This window comes from Python bivittatus, unplaced genomic scaffold (genome assembly GCF_059951505.1).
Source record: "Python bivittatus isolate LINGU-HERP-01145 unplaced genomic scaffold, Pbiv_v1 ctg000000_np1212, whole genome shotgun sequence".
Taxonomy (NCBI): Eukaryota; Metazoa; Chordata; class Lepidosauria; order Squamata; family Pythonidae; genus Python; species Python bivittatus.
Window position 1 is genome coordinate 4134368 of NW_028277028.1, and position 18683 is coordinate 4153050.

Below are 18683 nucleotides of genomic sequence, written 5' to 3' on the forward strand. Positions count from 1 at the left end.
CTTGAATTCCATACAGTTACCATATAATGGATCATTGTCTCATAATTAACTGTGGGAGGGACATTAGTAGTCAGAATCGAAGGCTTAACAATTTAAAAATTGAGTAGGGTGGAATCAGTTTTATTTGTATACCACAATGATGCATTCCATTACATAACTGCTGATCTGATAACTGAAATTCACTGAGTTTGAAAAATACAAACTTAACTGGAATATAAAATGTAGACCTTAACACATGTCAAATCTGTGTCTTAGGAATGCATTCTTAGGAAGAAAATGCTTCAGAAAAAGTTTTGTAAAATTAACTCCCATCCTCCTGTGAATAGAATGGTACAAGGGATTACTTTGTCACAGCGCAAGATCCAAAACTCCTTCCCTACATGATGTGCAGAGTATCTGACTCCCATTACCTTCACAACCAGTGGCATGTGTATCAGAGGTAGGTAGGGTATAAGATTAAATCCCTGAAACTTTTAAAACTTACAGCAAATAATATATTTAAAAAATGACTGTAAACGTTCTTGCAAAAAATAGTCTTTTTCATCATAGTAGAACCCAGGTTGTTTGATACTGTCCCTCAAAATACTGAGAACCAATGTTCTAATAAACATGATAAATGTAACAATAAACATAAGTTTCAAAGTAATTTTACCTTCTTGGGTTACTGTTTTGAGTAACTGAGAATCAAATGTTATTGCCATAGAAGATAAAAATGGTCTGAAATACTTATTTTTTTTAAAAGTCTTATAGTAGCTGATAGAACTCAGTATGTTGAACTGGAGCCTCACTGGATATGAATGAATCCAAGCAGCATGAATCCAAGATTAACAGGTTAGATTAGAAAGGGATTTAGAAATATCAAGATCTCTCACATCCAAAAAAATTAAGACTCACTAAAGCCAGAATGGAATCACCATTATTTTCCTTGTGGATTTCTCACTTTGCACAAGGTATGTCAGGAAGAGAAATTAGTAATGCAGCAAGCCTAGTGGACACTGGTCAATCACCTCTTCAGCTTTCCCTCTGCTTGAAACGTAAGAGTTTGTTTTTTTACTTTCCCTTGTTGATGGTCTATGACCATGATAAACTTTAGCTAAATCTAAAAAAGTAATCTATGAGTATGTCCTTGCAGAATGAGCAAAAATACCTTTGGACTGAAAGCACATTTCCATTGCTCAAACTTCCCAATTCCTGTCATTCTAGAAACCCAATAGATACTCTACATTGATAGAAAATTCACCTCTATTGAGGTTGAATAGACTTTTTTTTTCCCAGTCTGCTAAAACAAATGCCTCCCTAACTGTTGAAGAAGGCCAACACCTACCATGCAAATGTTTTCAATTACAAATACTACCAGTCATAGCTAGCCATAGGCAGCATGGCAAATAATAAAAGAATGTGGGAGCTGCAACCCAGCACATCTGGAGGGCACCAGGTTAGCTACCCATGATGTAGGGCTTTGGTGGTGATACAAGTTTTTACTAAATTGTATGAGCTCCAGTTCCAAATAATTGAATTCTTTTATGTGGAATCATGGATCTTGGGCTATATCCTACATGTGATGAACTTACTAAGAAGAATCTATGTAGATGGGTTTCAGCAGGATAAATACCTTATCCCCTTGGAAGTTATACCTCTAAATGAGCTGATGCTGTTGAAAAATAACTACCACTGAAGGAGGCTAAATTAGAACCCTGCCAAAAATTGTATTTAATTATGTCACCAACATGCAACAGAATCCCCCAGTTCATGGTGATAATCCTACCTTTCCTTTGCTAGCATCAAGACTACTTCCCTCATATTGTATTTATTTATTTGGTATATTTATATAGCTGCCCATCTCACATACGTGACTCTGAGTGGCGTACAAAGTTAAAAACACAAAACAATACAGCAAAATAACCAAAAACATGAAAAGAATTAAAAAATATTTTAAAAATTAAAAATGATAAAAACCATAACCCCCACCCTCAATAATCTGTGGGGGAGAGCACTCAAATTTCCCTAGCAATACAGCCACTTTGCATGCTCCATACCCATGTTACTGGATCCCAAGCCAGATGGCAAAGCCATGCCTTCAGACCCTTCCAGAAGGCCAGCAAGGTTAGGGCTAATCCAGTTTCAGGGGGAATGATGTTCCAAATAGGTACTACGGTAGAAAAGGCTCTCCTCCTGGGTATCATCAGATGACATTCCTTTGTGGACAGGACCCGCAATATGCCTTTCCTGCCAGACCTGATGGGATGGGTAGATGTGACTGGGGAGAGGCATTCCGTCAAATAACCCAGCCCCATGCCATGTAGGACTTTATAGGTCATTACCAGCACCTTGAATTGAACCCAGAAGCAAACTGGTAACCAATGTAACTCATGGAGCAGAGGTGTAAAGTTCGCTGATCTAAGTCCGCACATAACAGTCTGCACCAGACTTTGCACCAGCTGAAGCTTTTCAATGTCAGCCCCATGTGGAGCATGTTACAGTAATCCATGCAGATGACCAGGGTGTGAGTGACAAAGGCCCTCCTAGCCATTACTGCCACCTGCTCATTAAGCAGTTGTGAATCCAGGACTCCCAGATTGCACACCAGGTCTGTCTGGGATAGTGCCACCCCATCTAGAACTAAAGATAGTAAATTCCCAAATCCAGGTGGCCCTAAAACCCAAAGCCACCCAGTCTTGCCAAGGTTGAGCTGAAGCCTGTTGTTCCCCATCCAAGCCCTCACAGCCTCTAGGAACTGAGACAGGACATCAACAGCACTGCTTGCTTCAGGGGCATACTGATGATACCTCACCCCATGGCTAAAGATGACCTCACCCAACGGCTTCATGTAGATTTTAAACAGGAGTAGACAAAGTTCTGAATGCTGTGGCAGCTCACAGTGTAGGGCCCAAGGGTGGGACCTCTCACTCCTGATCAACAGACTGGAATTGGCTGCAAAGGAAGGAGAACCAGCATAATGCAGTGCTGTCCACCCTTAACCCTTGCAGCTGGTCCAGAAGGATACCATGGTCAATGGTATTAAAGGCCACCATGAGGTCAAATAGAGCAAGGATGGATCATCGCCTGAGGTCATCTAAAAGTGCAACCAATGCTGTTTCAGTCCCGTACTCAGGCCTGAAACCTGATTGAAAGGAGTCCAGATAATTTGTTTTATTCAGGATCCTCTGAAGTTACTGCGTGACCACCTTCTCAATAACCTTCCCTAAAAAGGGAAGGTTGGATGTTGGATGAATGATATGGTTGGGTCTAGCGATGGCTTCTTGAGGAGGGGGTGGACCAATGCCTCCAAGGGCACTGAGCAGGTTTGAAGAATTGGAAAGTAATGAGATGCTGGGATCCCCCACGCTTTCCTCAGACCAGATGCCTGGTCTGGATCACATTTTGCTTGGGCTAGAGTGGTTCATATCCCTTGTTGGGCCTTCAGGTGACTTGGGACAGAAGTGTGCCCAGCGACTGTCTTTCACGGTGCCCAAGTGATCAAGGAGTCTTCAGAGAGTTGGCAAAGGCTGGAGTGTTGGGTCACCACAATGAGAGTGCTGATCAGCTGTTTGGCACTCAGCAGTGCAGCACGAAGTTGAGAGTGGGGCTGGTGGTACTGAAGAAGCTTCACAGGATCTAAGTTGTGGCTATGTTCCTGGGCACGGGGTCAGAGTTTCAGAGCCAATCAAGTGGTTATGTTGATGGATGTTTGCTGTTTATATTAGCTGCCAGTTATGTATATATTTTTTCTTGATACACGGTGTTTTTAATTGTTGTTAGTTGCCTAGTCACTGGGATGCGATGGGCAGCCATATAAAGGACGGAAGGAAGGAAGGAAGGAAGGAAGGAAGGAAGGAAGGAAGGAAGGAAGGAAGGAAGGAAGGAAGGAAGGAAGGAAGATCCAGCTTAGGATGGTTTTGTTTCTTCTATTACAAGAACTTCCAATACATTTTGTATACTCATTAGCTATCGCTAAATAAGAAGCAAAGTTAGCCATGTGATTTTGAGAAACTACAATTTTCATTGTATAAATGAGACAATCGTATTTTCTGGCTGAGACTGCTTCATTAGTGGACTGTCCCACTTCTAATAAAAATCACTGAAGAAATTTCTGCACACAGAACTGTTGGATTTGCCCCCTCAAATTGAAAAATATATATTTTTTCTCTGCTACTTTTCTACTGGCACATAGTGGGAATAGACTAGTAGAGATTACTTGGATTGGGTACTGGAAAGCAGATGCAAATCTTTTAACCCATCTATAGCTGACAATTGGTAGAAAAACTACCTCCCTTTAACATTATTGGGTGAAGCAGAGGGAAGATGTATCTGTGCCTTTCCATGCTCCCTATTGGAGGAAAAGGGATACCACTAAACTCTATGTTTTGGGTCCTAAATTGGGAGCAAGAATTGGAGCTGATGAAAAGCCTGGAATTATACATTTTCTTCCATGTCCTCTATAATCTTGACAAGGGAAATAGTGGAATTAATCTCCAAGTCTTAAGAAAAAACTGGATGGTTCCTCCCTCATATAACCTTTCAAATGAAAAGTGTTCAAATGTCATGACTGCAGGCACATTTTTGCTTTTGCATCAGATTAACTAACTCCCCAACCCCTGCACAGCAACTTATGTCATATTATATTGGAATTCCCTGACTCTGGGAATGAAAATGGATGTTTTCAAAATGCTGCAGAACATGAACAGATGGGCAGTTTTGTGATATCAAATAAGCAATTAGAATCCACCCCATTAAACCAAGACTCCAAAGAAAAAAGATTATATGCAATAGGGAGGCCCCACTTTAATATACTTACTGATAAATGAGGGTCAAGGTACGCCTTTTCAGTTTCCAAAATTCCGTAATGTAACCCCTATTTTGAATGTCTGAGAATCTTGGTTTCTAAATTGTAAACTGTCAAAAGGGCATGTACTCTTTTCCAAGAACCCAGTGTTTTTGCTGTGGGAGCCTTCCCTAGCAGTCATGTGGCTCAGGTTCGCATTTCCCTTACCAGCCTGAAAACTGATGGGTGGGAGATGAAGTTGTCTAGGTTAATACTGTACTCCCTAATCAAAGGGATCAGTAGATAAAAGAATGCCAAGAAACAGTGCAACTTGGCTGGAAATCTGCCAATTGTAGCAAGAAGGAATGACTCTAAGCAAAACAAGAAGGGGAAGATTATTTTTGTTTGATTTGCTTCCAGCTATATGCAAAGAAACAATGCTCCCAAGATACAAAGAAACCATGCTCCCAAGCTGAAGTCAGAATCTGAAACCGAAAAAGCTACTTACTCCCCAGCCCTAATAGCTATTATTGTGGATTTAACGTACAGATCCTCTTCCAGCTACCCTCCTATTCTGGCCACATACTATCTTGATGCCCAATGGATGCGAACCTCTGTTAAGTTTGAAGTCCTGTATGACTTGTTCAATTAGTTAAACCTTGCTACCAAGTTGCCATCCTTTTCTGGAGGGAAAATATTTTGATCATGCTTTGAAAATCAAGTCAGAGTCTGGCTGACTCTCTGCTGCCATAAGCACCCAACATTTTAATATTTATTTTATTTTATTATTTAAATGTATTGGCTACCCAACTCCAGTGGACTCTGGGTGGCGTACAAAACTAAAGAAAACGTAAAAACAGCTAAAAACATTAAATCAAACAGACAGCCCAGACTAAAATAATCTAATAGACAGCAGAATCAACAAAACAAGACGGGCCATCGGACAAATAATAAACATCAACCCCAGGCCTGGGACCAAAGCCAGGTTTTCAAAGCTTTCCAGAACCCTAGGAGAGAGGGCACCAATAAGGGGGGGTGGGGTGCTGTGCCAGAGGGTGGGGACTGCAACAGAGAAGGCATGCTTCCTTGGTCCTGTAAGATGTCAACATTTAACAGAGGGGACCTGGAGTGCACCCATTCTGCAGGAATGTACTGGGTGGGCAGAAACAGTTACAGACAAGCAATCTCTCAGGTATCCAGGCTCTGTGCCATGCAGGGCTTTACAGGTAATAACCAACATCTTGAATTGCACTTGGAAGCCAACTGGCAGCCAGTGCAGCTCACACAGCAATGGTGACACATGGACACACCAAGAGGGACCCATTACTAATATTACTAATACTAACCCTAATATCTACGAGATGCTCCCCTGATTCATTCTAGAGGACATTTTGTCCACTCTACTATTCTTTGCTGGGTACACAACAATCAATGTTCTGAATATTTTTAATGATTGAATTAAAATGATTTCCTGAATATATCTATTCACAGTCACTTCCATCAGCTCAACTGGACATACAAGGTATTTGTCAGCTTAGGATGGCAACTGGGACTGGAACTGCCATCACTAAGCAATGCGGTCATAAAGCGCGATGTCACGTGACCACATTGCTTAGGAACGGCAATCCTGGTTGCTGTTATGAGAGGACTGCATGGGTCATTAAGTGAGGACCTTAAATGACCACAACTTCCAACTTCCTGCCAGGTTCCCCGCTGACTTTACTTGTGGGAAGCCGGCAGGGAACGTTGGAAATCGCAATCATGTGACCGCAAGGATGCTGCAACAGCCAGAACTACAAGGACCCATTATAAGTACCATTTGTTCAGCACCATCTTAACTTTGAACAGTCGCTGAACAAATGGTTGTAACCTGAGGACTATACCTCAGGCAGTATACAGTTAAGTATATAAAATCTTGTTTAAAACAATGAAAAAAATTGAGTTGCAGCTTAATGGAATATGAACCAATGCTGAGGAAAGAGAGACTGGACATGATAAAATCTTAGAAGCCAAGACAATTATCACTGGCTCATTATTCCAAAATATCACAATTCACATAAAACAGACTTGCCAAACCTGGGATGGTCTCTGAATTGTCAGAATAATATTATCTCTGTGTGTTTTAATTTTTACAGTTAGAAAAACTTAAAAAGTTGATAAAACTGCAATGACATATTAGTCTGAGTATGTTTGTAACTTGCATCTAGATTAGTGTTGTTGATCCAATTATGGATTCATCATGCTAAAACTTTCATCTGAGAATCCTACACATCTGATCTATAATTTTCAATTATTTATTTATAAAATTTCTTCATCACTTTAGTCCAACATACTAAGGCTATCCCTTAGTGAAAATCACATCCACTAACCCTTCCAGATTAGTTATTTTTACAGCCCATGTGAAGTAGAGCACTTAATGCCACATCATCATTACTATAGGTAAAGGAGCTAGAATACTGTTCACTCAGCTAAAAAATTCCCATTCCCACATAGCACGTCTGAATATCTAAGATGTGATCAGAAACAAACCTAACATTTAGCTGAATGTTTTCATAGTGCTTTTAATATCAGTTTAGGCTCAACAAATAAATTATATCAGCAATCAGAATAAGGTCACAAACTTTTAAAATTGGGAAAAATATTTTCTTACTTTATTAACATTCCCTGATTTGGCAATAATTCCAAATGAATTTTTCCTCCTTCTTGTGTTCTTAAGTAGGCAAATTCTTCCAGCATATCAATATCTGAAAAAAATGCTCAGGTCCAAAAGAAAGTATCTTTCAAAACAGTGAAATTACTATGATCCATTATGCAATTCCTCTACTTTACTTTACTCTACATTACTGGTATCTTTAAAGTTCTTATCTTTATTTTCTTCACAAAGAAGATGCAAAGTATCTATTATTTTATTCTAATGCCCTAATTTAACTGTTGCTGTAATTTGGTCAGAGTTTTATCCTTGCAACAGACTAAAGCAGCAATCCTTCATATACTTATCTAAGAATAAACCCCCTTAAGCTCCAAAGGACTTAATTAGGAATATATACACGGGACTCTGCTACAAAGTTCTCAGCATCAGTTAAAGCATACCATATATTAAAGTATATGCTTGTTCTTTCTATAAAATAACAGAAAGGTTCAGGCACCATTCATAATGGTTTATTTTAATCCTGGTTTCCTGAATAAAGTACAAGTGGTCAGGTTTACATCTAATACAAAGCCCTAAGTTATGGTTTACAGAACACAATGATTTGGCTCATACAATGTTAAGTCAAACCAAACAAACAACATTAACCAGCCTAATGATTCAACATGTTCTTGAATATTTCTGAACCCATGTTTCTCATATCATGCTCTCAAAATTCCACTGTCCTCTTTATTTATTTGCTTTTTCTTTTTGTTTCCAACTATTCCCTATAATATTTCATTCAATTTTACATTTCTTAACAGGAGATCCCAGTTTAATTTGGAAAATATGGTTCCCTTGAAGAAACTGACTATCTCCAATTTTGGTCCACTGAAAACAAAGGATACTTGTAATATAGTTGAAAAAATTTTCATACTGGAAGTTTGCTTGCTGGCAGATTTTGTTAATTGCTTTCAAGAACAAGTTTTCACCCCTTGGCCACTCATGCTGAAGCAACACAATCACATGGCCCAATGCCATATCATCCCTATTGTCTGTGAAAGCTCTCAGCTGTTAGGGAAAAAAAATAAACCAAGCAATTTTAACAGCATCTCACACTGTAAATTTCAAACCAACACTTAATAGACAGACACACTCAGAGTTGTTTCACTTTTTATGTTACATATTTACATTTGTGGAGTACTGCTGACATAAATACTTTTTCTTAGTATTTTTTCTTTTTTTCTTTTTATATTTTTGTATACAAAGAACTTTTTCTTAGTATTCAAAAATATTCATATTTTCCTCAGTGGGCTATTCTAAGCAAGATAAAAAATTTGTGGGCTATTATTAGGACGGAATATGTTGAAAGACAAGTGTTTAGAGTTCTAACTACAACTATGTGGAGCTTAGAATGAGGCTGAATCAGTCAACACATAAGTTCCATTCAGGCAACATGTTTGTCTGTAGTGTTCACCAAGAAGTAAAGCTAAACCTTCTCCCAAGTCACATTACATCAGCAGCACTCCACAAATGTAAATATGTATAGCAGGGAAGCCTTCAGGTGCAGAATCCTACATATGAAAGCTATCATGTGAACTGGAATCTTTAGGACTGTGTGGAAGTCTTTTCATGTAGGACTTAAGAAAGGATTTCCCCACTGCAAACAAATATGTGGTACTCATGGAGTCTGGCAACACAGCACAACTTGGAAGAAGGGATGATCAACTCTGATCAAATAATAAGTACTATAAGCAAATGTACTATCTGAATACAGAATGGGTCTACATTTTATAAAAATGAGAAATTTCTAGGCTTTGGTCGGATATCATAGATAGTATAAGGAACAAAAATGAACTTAATCCTGGGACGTTTATTCAGGATGTTAACTTAGAAAGTTTGTAATTCTTTTACCTAAAACATAACAAAATCTTTCCTACCATTTTGCAGCATGACTGTGATAGCCAAGCCATTCATAGAAGAACAATCCTCCAGAGGTAATTCTATGAGTTTCATGTACCATTTTGATATACATATGTTAAGGAGGATTTTGCTATTATCAGGTACATATGCAACTGATGAATGGTATATCAGAATTGGTATCTGTATTAGCTCAGGCAACTAACTTACCACAATAAGGACAATATGCAATAATGAAATGAATAGCTGAAATGCTGAAAGTACTAATGCTGTAATGTTCTCAGTGTCAGCTAATAGTACACAATTTATCCTTAATAATAAAAATAATTATTCTATTGCTTCACTCATGAAGTCAATCCCTGATGTCTCTGAAAAGACCACCATTGCCACATTTTTCCAGTCTGTTATAATGACACTTCCCTGATGTAGCAAAGAATTAACATTGCTCCAACATTTGTCATGTACATGACACACTGAACATTCATATTAAAAAAATACACATGCCAAATCAAATCAGTAGTATTTCAAAACACATTCACAAATTTGAGATGACTTTGGTAGCCAATTATTTGTAGTTAATAATCTCCACAAAGTACATACAATGTGGGGAGGGGAATGAGACTCTCACTTCATGGAGACTAACATGAAGTACAAGGCCATTTTTCCTTCCACATTCTCTAAGAGTGAGGTGATCATTCAACTCACACTCAGCTGGAAGGCCCCAGAAGTGGCCTGCTAGGTCACTGAGTTATCTTTCTCATTCCCAAAGAAGGAATCAGCATTTATGAGTCTCTGCAAAACATAGTTTCTAAGTACTCTCTCACTGCAGTGGTAGGAGAAGCTGGCTCCTCTCACTATGCAAGAAGACTGGAAAATGGGGGGGGGAATAAAACCCTTTAGCCATATTTATTAATATCTCGCTTGACTCAACTATACAATTACAAAGTGGCTATAAAGCTGCACACTTAGCTGTGTCACAGGGTTACTCTTGGCCCTTTCTATGTAAAGAAATGGTTTCCTGCTGCAGAAGTTACCCCTCAACTCATAAAGGGCCTTGAAGTCTACAGAAGGTTAACATACAGGCCCATAGCCCCTTTGCATTTGTACTGATGTGCTGCATAAATGAACTTTTGCCTCTACAAAAGTTATCTACAATCGCAGATGGCTATGAAAAGATTCTTCTAACGGTGCACTTATACATGGAACTCTTACCTAGACTGAAAAAAGACCCCAAATATATAGAAATGCGCTTCTTTTTTAGAGATTGCTTAGTAATTCATTTTCCTATAAGAACATTTGTTATTCTTCAGTGTTTAAGTGGAAAACTGCTTAAACTTCTTAAACTTCAGTTAGTATAGTGACTTGATTACTAACTGGGGCCATATGTATGGACATGTTTATCTCTCTTAAAAATATTGCACTGGCTCACAATTCATTTAATATCAGTGGTATCAAATCAATGGTATCAATCAATCAATCAATCAGTGGTATCAAAAAGCTTTGCAAAAAGCAAAGGGGCTTTTTGGCATGCTGTGGCTCTGGATCTGTATAAAGAAAGCATCTTCCAAGAAAGCCACACATGGCCAGCAGCTGCCTCGCAAAGGGCCAGTAAGGACACACCTTGTCAGCAGCGGGAGCAAGAAGACGGCGAAGGTCAGCTGGGGCAGTGGAACACAGGGTGGCAGGGGACCAAAAGGGCATAGATGGGGGGGAGATAGGAGAGTGGGGGGAGTTGAAGCACCCCCACAGTCATAACTGGGCAAGCTGCCAAGCACCCGAAATTTTGATCACATGACTGCAGGGACACTGCAATGGCTGTAACTTTGGGGACTGGGTGTAAGTACCATTTATTCAGCACTGCTGTAACATTGAAGTCACTCAATGAATGGTCATAAGTTGAAGATTACCTGTATAATAACGATACTGAGGCCAAGATGAACAAAATGAAATTCTGGGGGAAAATATCCAAAAATACTATTATAACAACAATTTACTACAAACAGAATAACTTACCTTAAAACAAGCTAACAGTAATCGTAGGCAATATGGCATAACAGTTTTACTGGTACATGGCCAAAGCTTCAGCTCTGAAACTGTAGACAAATAATAGTTTTGCACACATTAAAATCAAATAGAATAAAAAGCACTATGATAGGTTTAAACGTTTATTGGCTTAAATATCTATAAAGTGTGTTTAAGTTATAGAAAGGCAGATTCCAATTGGAGGTTAGGGGGGAAAAACCCTTCTAACAGTAAGAGCAGTTTGACAGTGGAACTGATTACCTAGAGAAGTGGTAGGCTACCCTTTACTGGAGATGTTCAAGCAGAAACCAGGTATGAATGCTTTAATCTGTATTCCTGCACTGAACAGATTACGCTTCTTTTCTTAAATGGTCATTTCTATGTCTAGGAGTCTATAGTGTCAGTTTGGGTAAGCACTCACATGCCAATTTTACATAACAATTATGAAATAATTTCCTTGCCCTACAGTGTGATAAGCTACTCAGCTTTTGGTTGTTTTCACCTGTGTAGTACAGTAAAGAGCAATCACTCCTAGACCTGCTGCTACCAAATATCTCCTCCCAATGACAGCTGCTACTAGCTATTAGAATCCAGGAAAGGGGCTTGATAAGAGATAATTCCCTTCTTACCATTATCACTGGTAGTTCAAATGGCCAGTTCTTTTCTCCCAAATTATCCACTCCTTTGTCCAGTTCTGGGAGTACAGCACATAACAATTTCCAGCTAAAATGTGTAGCTGCTCTTACCCATAGTCCTTCCTAAAGGACAACATATTATCTTTATGTCACCTTGTCAAAAGCCCTTTCAGGATTTTAGAATTTTCAATATTATTTCAGTAATCAGTAATTTAAAATATTTCCAATTCACTTGTACTCCTGTACTCTTTTCCTTTACTTGCTATTTGGAAATAAGGTAATAATTTACCTTTTCTGAATTTTGACTTTAACGTAGGCTGATCGTCTTGTATTTTGGCTCCTTCTTGTATGGGAAGTGTCATGTAGCACATTAGATCAAGAATTTTTTCACAAGTCAACTACAAGAAAATGTGAGATAAATTATAAGTTAAATCTACACAAGCCAACAATTAGAACAAAAAAAAAATAGCCAGCAAGTGTATTACCATACTGTTCTTAGGAATCAGAGAAAGTACATTCATAAACGCAAAAAGATTTTCTTGATTCCTGAAAGCAGTACTGGCATGCAAGAAACACAGTCCAGCTCTAGGAATTGCTTGCAACATCAAAACAATCACAGAAGGGATAGTCTTTCTCCACTGGCATATTCTGTCCATGCTGTTCAGCTTCCAATTGGGCTGGTCAGCACAGACACCTAGCTCTTTTTTCTGGCCCTACAGGAATTTATGACACCATTTGTATCTACTGGGTGGCAGGAAAGCCCCAAGTAGTAGTAATATTGAACAGTGAATACTGAAGACTACCACTATAGTTTGTACAAGCAATATATGGCTTTCAGCTCCCAGCTTCCAGTTTTGTTCACGAAGAAAAAAACAAACAGTCCAGCTTGGCTGATAAGCAGACTTGGGTCCTTTTAGCAGGGAGCAAATACTGAATGCTTAGGATTTTTTATATCAAAAGTGCTGCTTAAAGTAACTTATTTTTTTGCAAGCCAAGAACCTGCTGTTTAGCCATCACTAATTGTTATTGCTAAATGAAAATTCTGTGTTGCTGAACATGTGAATTACAAAAGAGACTGAGGCTGCTTAAGGCAACTGACTAGATTTGTGGATGAGATGGTATTTGAATTAGGCAGCCTCCCTATTCACAGACTTAGCTAATACACTACAATAGAACTTGCATTACAAATTATAAGACTCCTAATGGACACAATGTGATTCTTCTGCAAATTAAATTTACTAAGAAAAAAGCAATCTATGCAATCATATTTGGCTTCCAGTCTTCATTCCAAAGGCTTGCTCGTCTTTCTCCTAAGAGATGAAAGCTACAGGGATGTGTCTACAGTTTTACATACCAATAAGCCATCAAGTATTTGTAATTAAACAATAGGTTTAAAAACAGCACCGAAAGGCACAACTCATTCACTACCATCTGGCATTTGCAGGTAAAACTGGGAGATCTTAGTGCAAGATCTAAAATGGGTGCACAATTCCAAGTGCAGATGTTTGTGTGTACATGCGTGTGTGTGTGTGCATGTGTGTAATCATAATTATTACCCCAAATTAATCCACTGCAGAACAAAAGCCTCTTCACTGATGGACCACAATCTACCATACTGGTCTAGTATGTGGTAGAGATGTTTTTCAATTTCCCAGTCTAGGGCTGAGAGTTATCGGCCCAAAGTCACCCAGCCAGCTTCTGGGCCTAAATGTAAGTAATGTAAATAAATGTAAATAATGTAGGTACATGTATGTGTGCGTGTGTGTGTGTGTAAATTATACACTATACATACAGTACTTGTTAGAGTTATCTCCCATTTTCATACAGGAGCTGAAGATGGCATAGGTAGTGCTCCCTTCTGCTACTTTTCCCAACAATATGGCATGTGAAGTAGATCTGGCTGACAGAGTGACTGGCCCAGTCACCCAGTGAACTGCTGTGGCCGAGGATGGACTAGAACCTGAATCCATAGTGCCAGTCCAACACCTTAGCCACTATAGCACATTGGTTCTCAGTGTAATGTAAATATTATCCACTACACTGGTGCATTTATCAATTTGCATGAAATGAAAGCAGATCGGCTTTATATAAATGAATATAGTATTCACTCACCCTGGTTGAATTCAAAGGCAAAGTCAATGTCAAATTCATTTGCAAAAGTAGTTTTAAATATTTTGTCTGGCCTCCACAACTTGATTAACAGCCTGCATTTCCCATAAATCCCAGTTTTATTAGCAGTAGAAAGCATCCAGAAAGGAAGGAAGGAAAGGAACTGAACTAAAAAACCCCAACCAAACAGAAGAGCTTACATGATATTCTCCGAGGGCAAAATGACAGGTGGCTAACTGGATTAGGAATCGCTGATTCTCTAGTGATCCTTGCCCCATGATTTGCTGTGCGGAATGAGATCCTTGCAGAGCTGCTAAGTGATGCAAACTGGCAATTGCTTTTTTATATTGACCCTTTTAAAAGAGTAAAAGTCAAATCACTAAAAAATTTAATGTTCCATTTTGCAATACAAATAATTTACAAAAGTTCCAAGATTTCCAGACAGTAAATTTCTGTTTTCATACAGAAATAAACACATATTAATACTGACAGGTATAGCACAAATAATTAGCTTCACATAAACTTTTTATAGATCTTAAAAGAACCTCATAATGTTGATGAGCATTATCCTTCTTATATTCCAGTTTGAAAGAAAAAACAATATGCCTAAAGCCAGTTCATGAATTTATGAAAGAGGCAAGATTTAAATTAGTGGTTTAATAATTAACCAGCACTTTATACTTTTTGAGTGTTTAAAGTGCTTTAGGTATTTCTTCATTAAATATTTCAAGAACTTAAGAAGGGGGATGCTACTTATTCTTCTATCTATGATCCATCCAATTGTAGGGAGTTATAGAGAGAATCTTGAAGAAACAATTCAGACGCCATTAGGACAATAACAGGTACAAAAGCATGCATTAAGTCTAGGAAGGCAGGACAATATTAGAAAGAGAGTCAGACTGGCTCCCCCCCAGCCTCATCTCCAGAGTATAATAGGGAGGGAAGGGGAAACACAGGCAGATTTGCAAGATTCTGTTTTTGTAGTCTATCTCAATAAAGTATAGTTCTATTCTTCCTATGGAGTCAGTTTCCTGATCTGGCCTACCTCACAGGGCTGACACCAATAGACAAATTTCTCTGTGAAGATTATAAGATTACTTAAAATGTTTAGTTAAAACATGTCATCATTCATCTAAATCAGGGTTCCCCAAAGTGGTCAATACTGATAAATGTCTGGGGGTCAAAAGGGTTTCAATAAATGTCTGGGGGTCAACAGGTGGTCGATAAATGATGGAAGGTTGACTGGGGTCAATTAATCTTTTGGGGTCTCTGTAGCCCTGAAGGTGAGGTGGCTAGCGGCGAGACAGTCTTACCCAGGGTTGGATGGTCAGCCACCAATGAGAGCAGCCTTGAGTTGTCTCTATTATTATTAGTAGTAGTCATTGTAGTAGTAGTGGTATTATTAGTTAAAATAGTATTTATTAAATTATTTTCATATAATAAATGTTGGGCGTCGATGAACAATCTGAAACTTCATGAAAGGGTCAATGAGCTGAAGAGTTTAGGGACCCTTGATCTAAATGCTTGTGACAGAGGCTTAAGGAATAGAACATAAGTGGATCTGTTTAAGGTTTGCTCCTGCATTTTTTACCTGATAGATAATCATATCTGTGAGGAAGATTCTCAACCAAAGCCAGGTATCTGTCTTCCAAGACACACAAATTCTTGTAAATTCTATAAAATGAAGCAAAGTAGATGAAAATATAAGATACTGTCTTTGAAACATAAGATTCACCAACTTAAATTTGATTATAAACACTCTTTGTATCTTGTTCTGGAAATTAAAAAATTGCCACAAGTTGCCCTTGCTCCTTTGAAAGATCAAAATATTTGATTTTCAAGGAGATTCATGATCAAAAAGAGAGCAGCTGCTATTGAAACCAATAGTAATAGATATATTTTGAAATTCAGTGAATCATCAGCCCAGTAAAAATGCAATAGCATGGATAGTAGTAAAGTAATTATTCATTGTTATTTAAGATTTTCAGCAAGTCTCATTCAAGGAAGGATTAAAGATGCCTAACTAATTCCCTGCCAAAAATCTAAGACCCAGATTCAAAATAAAGAAGAAAATTAACAAAGTGCAAAAAATTCTCTAAATATTTTTTCACATTATAGAAAAGGCAGGCAATGTGAAAGAGTTGATAGAATGCAAATATGCAGTCCTTGGAGTTCTCTGAGCTTGGCTGTTTTCTTGCAAACACTGTGTTACCTGCTAGGTAGCATCTTCAGTGCTAGATGTATTTATATGCTTACCTTTATCCAATGATTCCAATGAGTGTAGAAGTTCCCAGCTCTCTCTAGCCAACCTAAAGCTCTCTTGTACTTCAACTGAGTTTGGAAGATCTGTTGCATTTATTGTAATGAGCCTGTTTTTGCCCTTCCCAGAAGGATCTTCATCATCAGAGCTCTACTTCAAAGACAAAACATAAAAATCTGAGCAGTAGTCAACTGGACAAAAACCAAACAATAAAGCTAGCAGTGTTCTACTGTATTTTAAAACAACTGATTATCTCATCACTGATAGTAAGCATTGTCTTCAACCAAGGAGCAGGATAACTTTAAAATGTTAGTAGCTTTTATGGGCTCAAATGGTTTTACAGGGCAGATGGTATAACAGATTTTCTAGCATTTCAAAATGCCAGATACTAGTTTATCAACAAACATTAATATATCAGAGATTCTAGAACCATTTATTTAAAATGCTGCTTTTCTACTCCATCATCTACCTGAATCACATGTCCAAAGTATGCCAGTATCTGCTTGTTGTTCATTGCCTCAAGAAAATGTCATACATTTCTCTGAGGCAATTAACAGATATTAAATATATTTTTAATTCTTAGTGTCAAATAATACAAAATCAAGAGTAACTGATATATACCATGGAATGGAATTTCCAGTGTGAAATTACTGTGTCTGAATTATTATATAAGGCCAAATATTTATAGTTCTTTATTAAAATCAAAATTATTTATTTATTAGATTTATAAAATGCCTCATTCCAGGGTTTGCAGGCAAAGTACAGAGTCAAATACAATACAAAGCACAGAGCAAAAAAAACCCCCCTCAACAATAAAAAAACATAAGTAATAACCAAAAATAATGGTATGGATCTTCCTTTAGTTGCTTACTGCATATACTCACATATAAGCCCATCCGCGGATAAGCTGACCCTCAAATTCTTAACCAAAATACTGTGAAAAATGCACCACTCGTGGATAAGCCAACCCTCAAAATTTTTCTATGTTTTAATTTTTGCAATTGGCTTATCCATGGGTAATCCACAGAGTATGCATTTTTCTTGGTATTCTGGTTAAAAATTTGAGGGTCAGCTTATCCGTGGATGGGCTTATACACAAATATATAGGGGATATAAGAGTATGGTATTACCGTATATACTCGCAGATATGCCCATTCACAGATGAGTCGAACCCAATTTTTTCAGGGTATTTTGGCACCTAAAATTCTTGGCTTATTTGCGAGTATATATGGTAATCACCAAAGGCCTTCCAAAAAAGCCAGATTTTAACTACAGTGGGGCAAAAAAGTATTTAGTCAGCCACCAATTGTGCAGGTTCTCCCACTTAAAAAGATGAGAGAGGCCTGTAATTTTCATCATAGGTATACCTCAACTATGAGAGACAAAATGGGGGGAAAAATCCAGAAAATCACATTGTCTGATTTTTAAAGAATTTATTTGCAAATCATGGTGGAAAATAAGTATTTGGTCACCTACAAACAAGCAAGATGTCTGGCTCTCACAGACCTGTAACTACTTCTTTAAGAGGCTCCTCTGTCCTCCACTTGTTACTTGTAGGAATGGCACCTGTTTGACCTTGTTATCAGTATAAAAGACACCTGTCCACGACCTCAAACAGTCACACTCCAAACTCCACTATGGCCAAGACCAAAGTGCTGTTGAAGGACACCAGAAACAAAATTGTAGACCTGCACCAGGCTGGGAAGACTGAATCTGCAATAGGCAAGCAGCTTGGTGTGAAGAAATCAACTGTGGGAGCAATAATTAGAAAATGGAAGACATACAAGACCACTGATAATCTCCCTTGATCTGGGGTTCCACACAAGATCTTACCCTGTGGGGTCAAAATGATCACAAGAATGGTGAGCAAAAATCCCAGAACCACATGGGGGGACCTAGTGAATGACCTGCAGAGAGCTGGGACCAAAGTAACAAAGGCTACCATCAGTAACACACTATGCTGCCAGGGACTCAAATCCTGCAGTGCCAGATGTGTCTCCCTGCTTAAGCCAGTACATGTCTGGGCCCGTCTGAAGTTTGCTAGAGAGCATTTGGATGATCCAGAAGAGGATTGGGAGAATGTCATATGGTCAGATGAAACCAAAGTAGAATGTTTTGGCCTAAACAAAACTTGTGTTTGGAGGAGAGAGAATGCTGAGTTGCATCCAAAGAACACCATACCTACTGTGAAGCATGGGGGTGGAAACATCACGCTTTGGGGCTGTTTTTCTGCAAAGGGACCAGGACGACTGATCCGTGTAAAGGAAAGAATGAATGGGGCCATGTATCGTGAGATTTTGAGTGAACACCTCCTTCCATCAGCAAGGGCATTGAAGATGAAACGTGGCT

General features: G+C 38.5%; 1 protein-coding gene across 3 annotated transcripts in view; it reads right to left on the minus strand.

Annotated features, from left to right (window-relative positions):
• INTS10 (integrator complex subunit 10) overlaps positions 1 to 18683 on the minus strand; it is a 50619-nt gene that overhangs the window by 14474 nt on the left and 17462 nt on the right. For all 3 annotated transcript variants that reach the window (XR_015795183.1, XM_007431324.4, XM_025168619.2), the window contains exons 10-16: positions 16331 to 16484; positions 15666 to 15748; positions 14275 to 14427; positions 12255 to 12363; positions 11322 to 11401; positions 8297 to 8459; positions 7413 to 7506 (exon numbers count right to left, since the gene is read on the minus strand). Coding sequence is in view for 2 of the 3 variants with exons in the window: in XM_007431324.4 (XP_007431386.2) it covers positions 7413 to 7506; positions 8297 to 8459; positions 11322 to 11401; positions 12255 to 12363; positions 14275 to 14427; positions 15666 to 15748; positions 16331 to 16484 (836 nt within the window). In the remaining variant the exon portion in view is untranslated. The remainder of the gene's footprint in view (positions 1 to 7412; positions 7507 to 8296; positions 8460 to 11321; positions 11402 to 12254; positions 12364 to 14274; positions 14428 to 15665; positions 15749 to 16330; positions 16485 to 18683) is intronic.